The sequence below is a fragment of the Pan paniscus genome, chromosome 14, assembly GCF_029289425.2.
Source record: "Pan paniscus chromosome 14, NHGRI_mPanPan1-v2.0_pri, whole genome shotgun sequence".
Classification (NCBI taxonomy): domain Eukaryota; kingdom Metazoa; phylum Chordata; class Mammalia; order Primates; family Hominidae; genus Pan; species Pan paniscus.
Genome location: NC_073263.2, coordinates 37,192,470 through 37,205,853, shown reverse-complemented (window position 1 = coordinate 37,205,853; position 13,384 = coordinate 37,192,470). Strand labels below are relative to the sequence as shown.

The window sequence follows — 13,384 nt, the reverse complement described above, 5'->3', positions numbered from 1 at the left end:
CCAGCTACTAGGGAGGCTGAGGCAGGGAAATCGCTTTAACCCAGGAGGCGGAGATTGTAGTGGGCGGAGATCGCGCTACTGCACTCCAGCCTGGCAACAAAGTGAGACTCCAACTAAAAAAAAAAAAAAAAGATGTTACTCCATTGCCTTGTATATATTTTTTACACCCAGAAGTTTGCTGTCAGTCTTACTTTTCTTCCTTTGTATGCAAAATGTCTCTCTTTTTTCCTTTTTTTTTTTTTCTTGGCTGCTTTCGGTATTTTTTCTTTATCTTTTGTTTTTGACGGTTTGAATATGATGCATCACGGTTTGGTGTGTGTGGGTACGTATGTGAACGTGTGTTTTGGAAAGTTATTCATTCCACCTATGCAGAAGACTAGCCACAGACGTACACAGCCTTTATGCCTGAAAGTGTACATGCCTCTTCTCTTCTATGTTAGTGTAGAGGTTTGAGGCAGTAAGTCAGGAGCTGAGTTGGGTTTGGGTTTTGTTGTTGCTACCGTCAGTTTCAGTGCATCATATGCCACAGCTTAGGGTGGAAAAGAAGATTATTCTCAGTGTTCCTTCTCCACCTACAGCTTTTGATCTTCCCTGTACATCTATGCCTCAGAGGCCCTTCCTCCAGTGGTTGTCAATTGCTGATTGTTCCCTGGTGTTTGTTGGCCTCGTGATGGAGGGCAGGAAAACTCTCTGATGTCCTCATCCAGGGTCAGACTTAGGCAGGCCTATATCTGACTGCTAGGGATGGAACTTTCTCCATGATCGATGCCCTCCTTTTCATGGCAAACATGGCAGCTTATGTACAGGAAAGTTTTTCCTGTCCCTGCTCTAATGGTATTGCTGTAAACCTGAGGCTCAGGAGTGCTTTCTGTCTCTTCCACAAGGCTAAAGTGTTTTGCTCCTTAGGTGAGAGGAGCCTGGAGAGGACGCTGTGCCTCTCCCACAGAAGCAGCCTCTTTTCTCCCCAGGCTTGAACTATAATATTTCTCTTGAGCTGTGGATAGGGTCCATGAAGAAGAGCATGCAAGAGGGTAGAAATTTTCCTTGTAACTGTGGCTCCCAGGGATTCTAGTCTCTCCTGCTACCTCACAGTCAGCCTAGTCTCTTGGATGGTGCCAGTGTCTCTTCCTTGCATACTCTGCCGCAGGTGAGCTAAGTCTCACAACATGGTTGCTTTAGAGGAACGTGCACATATTTTAAAGTTTAGATTCCTTGATTTCTCGTCTCTCTGATGCATGCTTGGAAAATTATGATTTTTATAGTTAATTTCACTTTTTCTTGAGTCAGTGTAGGGATAATACTTGTCCAACTTTCTACATCCTAGGAAGATCTTCAACTCTAAATTTCATGTTTCAGAATATTATCCTAAAAAATTCTCACTGTTAACACTGTTAATTCTCACTGTTAACACTGCTTGTGTTAATGTAGTTATGACATCATATTTACCCTTTTAATATTTACTGAATCTAGATATTTTGATATCTCTCTCATCATTAGGCTCTAAATACGAAATTATAAAATTTTAATAAGATAATGGAAATAAAATAATAACCTACACTAATATTTTGTAAGTACTTCATAGAACTTGAAAATAAAGCATTTCCTATTAAAAATTAAAAATACATTTTTTCTGGATATAAAGTATTTTAATGAATTATCATGAATGCTATAACCATCATTTCTCAAGATTGAAGTCCGGTCTCTGAAGGCACTAACTGCTTAAAGAAACACAAGATACTCCACTAATTGTCTGAAACCAGTTATGGTTGCTAGATACACTGATTTTCATGATCTTTGAGTAATTTTGACTTGGGAGAAAAATGTATGTCAAGACATTTGCTTTTAAGAAAATGTTATTTTCCAAGGGAAATATATAGTTATAAAGGAGCTACAGTATAATTCAAAAACTACTTATCCTTATGAGTTTATCAAATGGATAAAAGAAAGTGAGGCTGTCCTAACAACATCTTCCAGAATTAGCTTAGTATCTGAAAGTCTTAAAGTATGGCTGGGACTCAGTGTTATTACCTGTAAAACATAGATGTTGCATCTAGTGTAACAATGTGGTCTCTTGTAGCTTCGAGATTTATAATTGTTAAATTGTATATTACTTTTTTAGTGATTCTATTGAAATCATACTTACAATGAATCTTTCTATAATTGCAGGCTTCATATGGGGAGAAATTAAACAGATGTGGGATGGCGGACTTCAGGACTACATCCACGATTGGTGGAATCTAATGGACTTTGTAATGAACTCCTTATATTTAGCAACAATCTCCTTGAAAATTGTTGCATTTGTAAAGGTAACTATTATTTATGTTGTTGGTAAAGCATATGTTCTGATTATTAATGATATACTTTCAACTGATATTAATTTTATTAATAAAGTTACCTAGAGCTTTTTCCGGATGTCGTATTCATCAGCTCATGGTTTTATTGATAGATATATAGGGATAAAAATACATAAATAAATGCATAACCTGTAATCACAAAACAAGTTTTTATAATTAGAAGTTATCACCCAATTCCCTTGCATCTACTAAGTAGAATGATGTCTCAAAATTATTCACAGTAACTGCTCTAGTTTCTAATCCTTTCTATTTCTAATGAAATTCTGCTTCAAACACTGTTTAAATTTTGGCAACCCAAATCTATTTTCTTCAGTTATAACTAATAGATAAAATTTCATAGACAGATCAAAATATTACTCTTTCAAAGCATTGAAATTATTATTTCAGTATAAACTAATACAATTTGATATAATTAGAGCAGAATATAATTTCTTTCTCCTCATCCCATTCAACATGACAGTGCCTGAAATCTCACACACTCATTACTCCCCCAGATTTTCTACACCATCAATCTTATCCCAACCTCATAATTTGCATAAAACATTTTTGTTCTGTCATGACAATTGGGATTATTTTGTACTTTGTTGGGTTTCTTTCAACCCAGAGGATTATCTTCTCTCCTTCACTGATTTTCCTTTTCCCCCTTTCCTTTTCTCTTTAAAAAATACAAGTTTCAAAATAACTAGTTAATTGGTAAAAAAATAAAGAATATCTAATTGGGTGTGACATAAATAATGCATTCAATTTAATAATCTGAACTAGAAAATTCTAACATGTAGATAAACTTTTATTCATTTAGCTAGTTCTTAAAATAATGCCTTCTGCTTCTGTGGGCAACCTTCAGGTATGACAGAAGCAAAACTGTCTGAAGTTGGATGCAGCCATAGAAAAGGATGAGTTCATGTCCTTTGTAGGGACATGGATGAAGCTGGAAACCATCATTCTGAGCAAACTATTGCAAGGACAGAAAACCAAACACCGCATGTTCTCACTCATAGGTGGGAATTGAACAATGAGAACACGTGGACACAGGGTGGGGAACATCACACACTGGGGCCTGTCGCGGGGTTGGGGGAGGGGGGAGGGATAGCATTAGGAGATATACCTAATGTAAATGACGAGTTAACGGGTGCAGCACACCAACACAGCACATGTATACCTATGTAACAAACCTGCACGTTGTGCACATGTACCCTAGAACTTAAAGTATAATAATAAAAAAAAAATTGTCTGAAGTTGGAAAGGCCATAGTTTTCTGTTAAAATGCTACCAGTGCTCACCGAAATACTAGGGGAAAGCAATTTCTATCAATTTTATGGAAAGCAAGTATATTTCAAAATGAAAACATAATTTGGTAATTTTATTAATGCATTGAGGTTAATGACCTTGAAAAGTTTAAGACAGCAGAAGGTACTCTTTTAACCAAAGGAGATTATGCATTTCTGTAAGAGGTAGGCAGTCTGTGATTAAGCGCCTAGCTCTCCAGTCCCCTTCTTCTGTCATGATTCTTAGATGTATACATAAAATTGTTTAGACCTACTTCTAAAAGTAATATATGTAGTTTTTTGTGGTTTTGTGCTGTCATGAAATTCTGGGATTATATCACAATACCAGTTCTTCTCAAATTTCTAGGTGGATAGGAATCATAAGGAGGGCTTGCTAAAACTCAGGTTCATTTTCTCCATCACCAGATTTAAGTTACATGTACTAAGACAAAGTCCAAATTTGCATTTCTAACAAACTCCCAGTTGATACTGATACAGTTGATCTAAGGAAGACACTGTGAAGAATATTGCATTGTATAGACCTGTTCTACAGCTCAGAGAACTGTGAGATTGGATCCCAAAGAAACTGCTGTTATACATTTATTTAGACAATATTTAAACTAAGCTATATCATGTTTGTATTTATTACATTTGTGTGATGTTTATGTATAGTACATGTATTTTTTCATATATAAGAACCCTGGTATGTAGTGAGTATGCTTACATAGATTAATGGATATTTGTGGATGTTTTGCCTCAAGACTTTTAGATGTGGGATTTTAATTTAGTTAAAAAGTTGTAAATTCTACACTGGCAAAATCTATTTTACCATTAAAATCTAAACATTGTTCTTTATGTTTAGAATTAAACTCACTCACCCCAGTGATGAAAATGAGGGGGCAGAGGGAGAAACGGTATGTGGAGCAGTGCACAGTAATTACTGCAGATGAAGACGACCTAAGGAATGTGAAGTCTTCAAAAAATACATAGTTTGTTAATATATGGTCATAGGAGTTCAGCTACAATTGGAAATATAAACTACAACATGTCCTTTCTGAAGGATTTGCATTTAGCACAATGTATGTTTTTGAGTTGGGTTCATGTATTCATTGGCATGCACTGTGGAGTCACATTTTTGGTGCTCCTTTCCTCCATCACTTACTAGTTGGGTGACCTCGAGCCTGTTTCTTCACCTCTATTTGTCTCATCCATAAAATAAGAAAAATAATAATTTCTACCTTATGTTGTTGGCATGAGAAGTAAATGAGTTGATGTATGTAAAGTGCCTATTACAGAATAAGCACACTAAATTAGTTTTTTCTTTTTTTTTTTTTTACTTTTGTCTTTGCTTTCTTCCTCATGTACTATGAGTCTACTAGACTTGCCTTTTGTAAGATCTTTAATGTGTCTCCTCATTTGCTTTATTTTAGTTTTAAAAGAGTTTGAGCTCTAGGTCCACACTTGCCTTCACCATGTTCAATCTGTATGGTATGGGACAAGTTATTGAATGTAGGTCTCAATTTTATTATCTGTAAGTTGATGATAATAATCAAAAGAGTACTCACTCTGGGGGCCTGTGATGTCACTCTGATTTTCTGATTTGTCCTTCCTTACCTTACATTTGTTCTATCATTCAATTTTTTTCAGGCTAATTTGTAATAACTTATAAATTATTATTTTAAGAACAGGTAGGTAATTTGCATGAAAAAAATAGAGTCTGATGTAGATAAAGCAAACAGCTATTATGTGAATCAAGAAGCTAATCAAATCAATAAGCATTTATTGGAGCACACTAAGAAACAGCTTTTGATCTGGTTGCTGAAAATGCAAATCTGCCCAAGAGGTAGCTCTTGCCTTCAAGTGGGTCACGGTCAGGTAGATGAAAGAGAAATGCATGTAAACAAGGATCTTACAATGTAATAAGGTCTATAAGAGGGGCTACTGTAACATGAGAGAAGGAACTGAACTTTTCTGTAATGACATGGAATTATACAGAGGACAGTACAAGTGGATATCTATCATGATCATGAACATGCATGAGCATTCAAGACAGAAAAGGCACAATATGCAAAAGTCAGAGTGTTTAACAAGCAGAGTTCACTATCTATTTTGGATGATCCTAAAAATGTGGGCAGGGAGAAGGTGAGAAGGACTTTCCACATCTTGCTATCGGGCTTTTATTTTACCCTATAAATTATAAGGATCCATTTAGGTCATTTATGCAGGGAATGGTTCAAATGATGATGATTGCCTGAAATAGAGCAGTGAACATAGGAGAAGATGATAGAAGATTGGACTTGAACAAATTTAGGTAGTAACATCTGGAAGATATGTGATTCAGTAATTATGAAATATGAGGTAGATTAAATCATGCTAATAATTCTCCGCAGTAAATAATAGATTCACCTCTTTTGCTTCAGACGGGATTACCGGTGTTATGACTAGGACCTCTGCTAGGATTGTATAGGTTCTACCTCCTATCTGAGGATTCCTGAACAGGAACAAAGTCCATTCATAGGTCCTTTTGGTTAAGTCATGGAACTGGACCAAAAAAAACTGTATCATCCTACAAAAAAAGAAAATCTTGTTATAATTGTTCTTTTCAGAAAAAGAACCTTTTAGAAACATCTGTCATAGGGGCCAGCCTTGTTTAATTTCTCCATTGTATTAGTCACCTCGGCTTGTCACAATAGAATACCATAGATTGGGTGGCTTAAACAACAGAAATTTATTTCTTGCAGTTACAGAGGCTGGAAGCCTGAGATCAAGGTTCCAGCATGGTTGGTTTCTGGTGAGGTCTCTCTCACTGACTTATAGAAGGTTGGTCACATTCACCTGGTGGGGGTAGGGCATAAGGGGTTGGGACAGAATGCAAACTTTGGTGTGTCTCCTTATAAGGACACTAATCTCATCATGAAAGCCCACTCTCATGACCTCATATAAACCTAATTACCTCCCAAAAATACCATCTCCAAATACCATCACACTGGGGGGCTCAATCTGGGGAGATGCAATTCAGTTCATGACATTCATACTTTTGCAATCCATCTACTTGCAAGAAAGATCTTTCTTTAAAATGCACACAAAACAGCCCTTCTAACCAAGGCCATGGAATTGCTGTGACTACGACTTATATCACTTCCTACCTATGTGATTTGGAGCAAGTTACTGAACCTGTGCCTCAAATTTCTCTGCTGTAAAACAATAATAACAATCAAACATAATAGAATGTTTCTGAAGATTAAATCAATAAACATTTAATTCCATAAAATAGAACCTAATATACAAATGCAGTATTTGCTCTCAATTTTTATATACAATGCAACAGTATTATAATGTGCAAAGACAGAGCATAAAAATATGTATGACTTCAAGATTATCCATTTTACATGCAGAGTTTTGTGGTGTTTTCTTGAGTATCTTGATTTATTAGCATTTAAAGCTCATGGATTATAAACTTTTAAAAAATTGCTCCTAACCCTCTAGAGGAAAGTTTGTCAATCATTTTCTCTTTTCACTGTGTATGAAGTATTAGTTAATCTGGAGCTTGTTGATGCCTGGGGACCACAGTTATAAAATGTTACTTCAGTTTCATTAGGGCTGGTTTATTTCTAAATATTATCCAGCCCCTTTTCTGTATGTAACACTTCTCATATTTATCTTCAACAGTTTGGCAGAAATGATTAGATTTTAATACCTTTTTCGCTGTGTAATTTAAATAATATTTTCAAAAATCAAAATTTTTATTAATAAGAAGATTTGTTTTAACCATCATTGTGGCTTTTCTTTATAGCACCGTTCTTCTAAATAGTTCTAACTGCATGTCTCATAGATCCCATCTCTTATTAACTAGAAAAGGGCCAAGTGTTTTTCCTATTTTATAAATGATGTAACTTTAGTCTACTCCCCAAAGTGTGGGATTGTCTAAGGTATTCTTTAGTTTTATGGCAGAAAGCTATAAAGATTTGAATCTTAGTTGTTTAATCAGAATTATGTACTTGAAGAGAAAATAATATGCCAGTATAAACACTGGTCTTTTTGGTCTTTCACTACTTAATTATCTGATAAATTTCTAGAAAGGGAAAAGATTTCACCATGTAAAGCACACATTAAAACCAATATATGTTTCTTATTTAATCTCACTGACCAATATTTTTATTTCATATTAATTTAATTTTTACTCATTTCTATTTATTACTTGACATTCACAAGTATGCATCAGAGACTACAGAGGATATAAAGATAGCCTAACATATTTTCCTACATTCAATAAACTTCTGATCCAATATTATGATTCAGTTCATCTTTCTCTCTTAACACTCCTGCTAAACTCTTCATGACTTGGTTCCAACTCATCTCATCCTCTCATACTCATCTCACTGTTCCCAAATCCTCTGTGTTACATCTGTGTCAAGATACATTTATAAAAATGATCCATATTCTCTAACCACTTTGTTTTTGAATGTGTCTATAATTCTTCTCCCCAGAGTGCTTTTTGAGTTCCTATCATGTATAAAACACTCTACTAGATGTCCAGCACCTAAAAATGCCTTAGACAAAGCTCCCTGCATAAGAATCTGACAGGTGATCCAAAAGTACCTCTCTGTTATATAGGTCTGCAAAATAAGCAATTCTCTTTCAAAGGAATCTGAATAGAAATAAAGGCTTGGGGCAAAACCAAACTAGGGTACATACAGACTGAAAACAAATAAATGAGAGAAGGAGGAATACAGGAATTAATGATCCTAGAAAACCTATGTGTGTTTAAAGTAGTTCTCGATTTCTTCCTAAAGGATTACTTTACAACACGGAGCTGTCAGCTCTGATCAGCAGGATCCTAGTGTCCATGCATCTGCCGTCGGGGTAAAGGATTAGCATGGCTTGATTAATGTATGACTTCACCATGTTGTAAACCCGTATGGCATCTTCCTTGATCACTACCATGAACCCCGAAGATAGTGCCTGACACAGAGCAGGCACACTCATGTATACTTGATGAATGAATAACAAAATAATTGGAATTTAAATTCATTCTAGAAAAATGGTACAATGTTCATTGAAAAGCATTTTGGTAAGAATGTGTGACCAATTTGAGGAATTACCAGTAGTGAAAGTTTGAGCCAAAACATTAGGTGCCTAATTAGAGCCAAATGGCAGTTAAATCTTTAAAAGAAGTCAGAACATAGAGGCTTTATGTAGCAAGTTGAAAAATCAGAAGGTCGTCTCAAGGACAATGTTGTGATTGAAGAACATTAAATAATATGTGACATGGGCTGGTTGGGTTCTTTAAAAGATTCTGGATGAGGACTGGGTGCCGTGGCTAATGCCTGTAATCCCAGCACTTTGTGAGGCCCAGGCGGGCAGACCACCTGAGGTCAGGAGTTCAAGACCAGCCTGGCCAATTGTGGTGAAAGCACGTCTCTACTAAAAATGTAAAAATTAGCTGGGCATGGTGGTGGGTGCCTGTAATCCCAGCTACTCAGGAGGCTGAGGTAGGAGAAGTGCTTGAACCCAAGAGATGGAGGTTGCAGTGAGCCGAGATTGCGGCACTGTACTCCAGCCTGGGCGACAGAGCAAGACTACGTCTCAAAAAACAAGATTCCTGAGGAGATACATAGATGATGGAGGACATAAGACTTAAGGCAGGGAGAGCAGTGAGGAAGGTGCTGCAGTTATATCTGAGAAATAAGAGGTACTATTTTAAAACAGTGAGGGTACTGATGAAGAGAAGGAAGCAACCTACATAAGATTTGGGTTTAGATGCTGGGATTTTAGACAAAAAGATTCTAGGAGGAACCTCAAATTCTGACTTGGTGACCTGTTGCCATTCATAAGATCAGAAGGGGTAAATGGAGAAAGAGTTTCAGGATGCAAAGGTGGTGAGTTACACTTTCGATCTGTGAGTTTGAGATGCCTGTGAGATATCCCAGTGGAAAAGTCAACCAGACAGTACAATGCAGAATAGGGCTGTTAGGTGAGAAGTCTCAGCTGGAGATGTATAGTTGAGAATAGTCATTGAGAGTTGAAATCCTGGAAAACACCCAGGGAGAATTGGTAGAATGAGAAGAGAGGAAGCTTGAAAAATGAACTCAACTTTTAAGGGGCAGGTGAGATTGAGGAACTTCCCAAGGAGACTGAGAAGAGGCCACTCAAAGACAAACATGCAAAGATGAAAAGGGAAGGTAGGTTTTGTAAATTGCTCTTAAATAGCAGAGGCAAAGAAATTTTTTAAAATTCAAATTAATATTTTAATTCCTAAGAATAGGTGTGGAAAATTCATCGACTGATTGAAGAATTACAATTATTCGCTACAAATTCAAAGAATATTACAATTTGTAATTATAAAAATCACTTTGTTAAATAATGACTATAGTTAAAAACTTAAGAAAATATCTATGTGAAGGATGGGATAAAAATTTCAAAAAGCAAAATTTAAGAAGAATAAAATCCAGAGATAATTACTTCATATTTATATCTCTTAATCCGTGACAGGAAATGAGGTTTTTTGGATCAGAGAACAGACAAATTATTTACTTACATAGCAAACTTAGCACTGGTTCCCCATGCCCCAGTCCCCAGTGGGGGACCTAATAGCCAGATGTACCCTGTGTATACAGGGGTTTGTACCACAGGAGAGGAGCTTGGAAAATATGTGTCTCAGAACTCATACCGTGCAGCTGAGCCAGCTGCTGTCTTCCCCGTGGAGAAGAAAAGAGAAAGACTTCAACTTTCTAAAGTAAATAAATTGTCTCTGGGGAGGCAAAGGTCCCTAGGTTTATTATTCTGAGAGTGTAAGCACATAGCTTCCGGGAAGATGATCCTAAGTTTCTCAGGAGGTCTCCATCTTTAACTTCCAATGGTTGTTTCCCATTCAAGCATCCTTTAACCCAGATGCCAGCAATGTTTTGCCTAAAGCCTTGACCTTGCATAAAGTGAATATATTCATGCAGCATTTTTTCCTGGCCATGACTAGAAGTGGTAGACTCTGAAATCAACTTAAATAATCACACTGGGGCAGAATCTGTAAAAATGGAAAACCTTCCTCTTACGTATCTTTTTTTTTTTTTTTTTTAGTCTCAGCTGAGATAATTTACCAAGACGGGCTCTTTTCAGAGTGGGTCCATAATAGAACTTGACCTAGTCATAATGTGATGATGGATCCACATCCAGCTGACCTGGATGTTAAACCTAAAGCAATGCATAGCATCTTTCCTAGATTTGAAGGATTTTTAAAGCTTTGACAACACATCATCTCTCACCATTCCTAGCCTCAGAAGCCCCAGACAGAATTAATCACTTCCTCTTCCCTATTCCCACCCCACTTTGTGTTAATCTCTTAGAGCATTTTTATTGTAATTAGTTGTGCCTGTCTGCCTCACCGGGCTATGAATACTTGACAGGAGAAAATATTTCTTGAGCACCCACGATATTCAGGGCATTGTGCTAAATGTTCTAAGAAGTTCAAGAAAATGATTGCATTATTAAGAATACTTCTTGTTTCATTTTTTGTGTATTTTAAAATATAGTCCTGAGCTATATTAGGTTAAATGAAGAGAAATTTAATTAGCTACCAACATAGGGGGATATTTCTCAAGTATAAATATTTATGAGCTAATTGTATCACTGATAGAATTAGCTATCAATTATAGGGGGACAGCTATCAATAGTTACGGACTTAAATATGTGTGTCTTTTAAGAGAGAAGTGAGGAAAGGAAGGACAATGTGATCTTGGTCTTTGAAAGAAAAGGTGGCATCATACATAGCGAGACTAAGAGCAGAGAATTAGGTAATGTTTAGTATCCAAGTTTCACTCCGACACTTGTCATAATGAAAGAGAAAAACATCTTAACTTTTTTTTTTTATATCTTCAGTAATTAGCTATTTTATGCGGAAGCTATGTGTGGGAATGTTCAAGAACATTTATCAAGATTTAAAAATAGAAAATAATTTTCTTCTAGTTCAAACTTGATTGTTTTACACTGCCAGTCAAGCAAGAGTCTGAGTGTTGAATAAGATCAGGAGCCTATAATACATTGTCTCCCCAGAGAGATTAAAAAATACTATCTATTAGTTTCAAGGAGAATTAATTGATTCACATTTGTAAAGCTCTTTGATGTAAAATGTGCTATAAAAAGAATAAAAAACATTCTGTGGGACTCAGACAGAGTAGCACTAACTTTCTTTTCATTGGAAAAACATCTTGGTTGTCTAGATATATTTTTCAGTGATGTGTATGAAGCAAATAATTCAATTTATTATTCAGTTCTAATACAGATTTAATTACAGATTTTCATACTGCAATATCTAAAAGAGCATATTTGACCCTTTGTTTTTCTTTTGAGATGGAGTTTCACTCTTATTGCCCAGGATGGAGTGCAATGGCGTGATCTCAGCTCACCACAACCTCAGTCTCCCAAGTTCAAGTGATTCTACTGCCTCAGCCTCCCTAATAGCTGGGATTACAGGTGCCCGCCACCACACCTGGCTATTTTTTGTATTTTTAGTAGAGACGGGGTTTCTCCATGTTGGTCAGGCTGGTCGCGAACTCCCAACCTCAGGTAATTCGCCAGCTTCAGCCTCCCAAAGTGCTGGGATTACAGGCATCAGCCACCGCGCCAGGCCTTGACCCTCTTTTAAAAGGGATACAAATTTACCTCAATAGTACACAGTTAAATTTTATTTTGCTTTTTATATGTTTTAATAGCAGGATAATTCAAATCTGACATTTTAATTAACCTGCTTACTTTTTAAATAATTGCTGGTCAAAGTTTACAGTAGCAATTTTTTTCTCAAATCATATATTTTACCTACTTAAGGAACATTCAGATAAATGTTATATTTCCTGCATATTAAATGTAAAAAGTTAGCAATTCAGCGACTGCCGGGACGATTTGTAAGTTAGGTTGTATTTACATTTAGGACATAGCAGAGAGGAAGCACTGATGGTTTTTGCCCATATTGGTCATTTCTGTTTCCATAGCAACAGACCACTACTTGTACTCATTTATATGTAATTTGTATCCTACATGTGTTCCTCTAGAATTGGCAAGTGTGTTCAAAAATCGAAAACAAAGTCATCAATTATTTTGTTCAAAATTTAATAGTTTTCCTTCTGGGTCTGACCTTGATCTATTTATATGGGTGTGTTTGTTTTACTTTCCCTTTGTTTCTCTGTTTTCTCCAGTACAGTGCCCTTAATCCACGAGAATCATGGGACATGTGGCATCCCACTCTGGTGGCAGAGGCATTATTTGCTATTGCAAACATCTTCAGTTCTCTGCGTCTGATCTCACTGTTTACTGCAAATTCTCACCTGGGACCTCTGCAAATATCTCTGGGAAGAATGCTCCTGGACATTTTGAAGTTTCTATTCATATACTGCCTTGTGTTGCTAGCATTTGCAAATGGCCTAAATCAATTGTACTTCTATTATGAAGAAACGAAAGGGTTAACCTGCAAAGGCATAAGATGTGAAAAGCAGAATAATGCATTTTCAACGTAAGTCTAATAGACATTTCTACTGGTAATGTTGTACAGCATTTAGAGTGCACCACATCACAAACTTGAAAAACCTATGACAAATGGTTGTAAAGAAAATGGGGAACTAAAATTGTGCTTAATGCAGAAAACAGAATTAACATGGCTTTGAATAGAAATGAAAACTTCCGACAGGAAAAAGAATACCTGGCACATTTATTTTAAATTTTAGTAAAATCATCTTTTCTTCTAAATGACTTCATGAAAAAGAAAGCAATAGATACTAT

At 36.2% G+C, this 13,384-nt stretch overlaps 1 protein-coding gene across 4 annotated transcripts in view; it reads left to right on the top strand.

The window, feature by feature from the left end:
• Positions 1–13,384, top strand: part of TRPC4 (transient receptor potential cation channel subfamily C member 4) — a 229,219-nt gene that overhangs the window by 189,264 nt on the left and 26,571 nt on the right. For all 4 annotated transcript variants that reach the window (XM_003806917.7, XM_063595763.1, XM_063595762.1 and 1 more), the window contains 2 exons: positions 2,167–2,306; positions 12,805–13,118. In XM_003806917.7, coding sequence (XP_003806965.1) covers positions 2,167–2,306; positions 12,805–13,118 — 454 coding nt within the window. The remainder of the gene's footprint in view (positions 1–2,166; positions 2,307–12,804; positions 13,119–13,384) is intronic.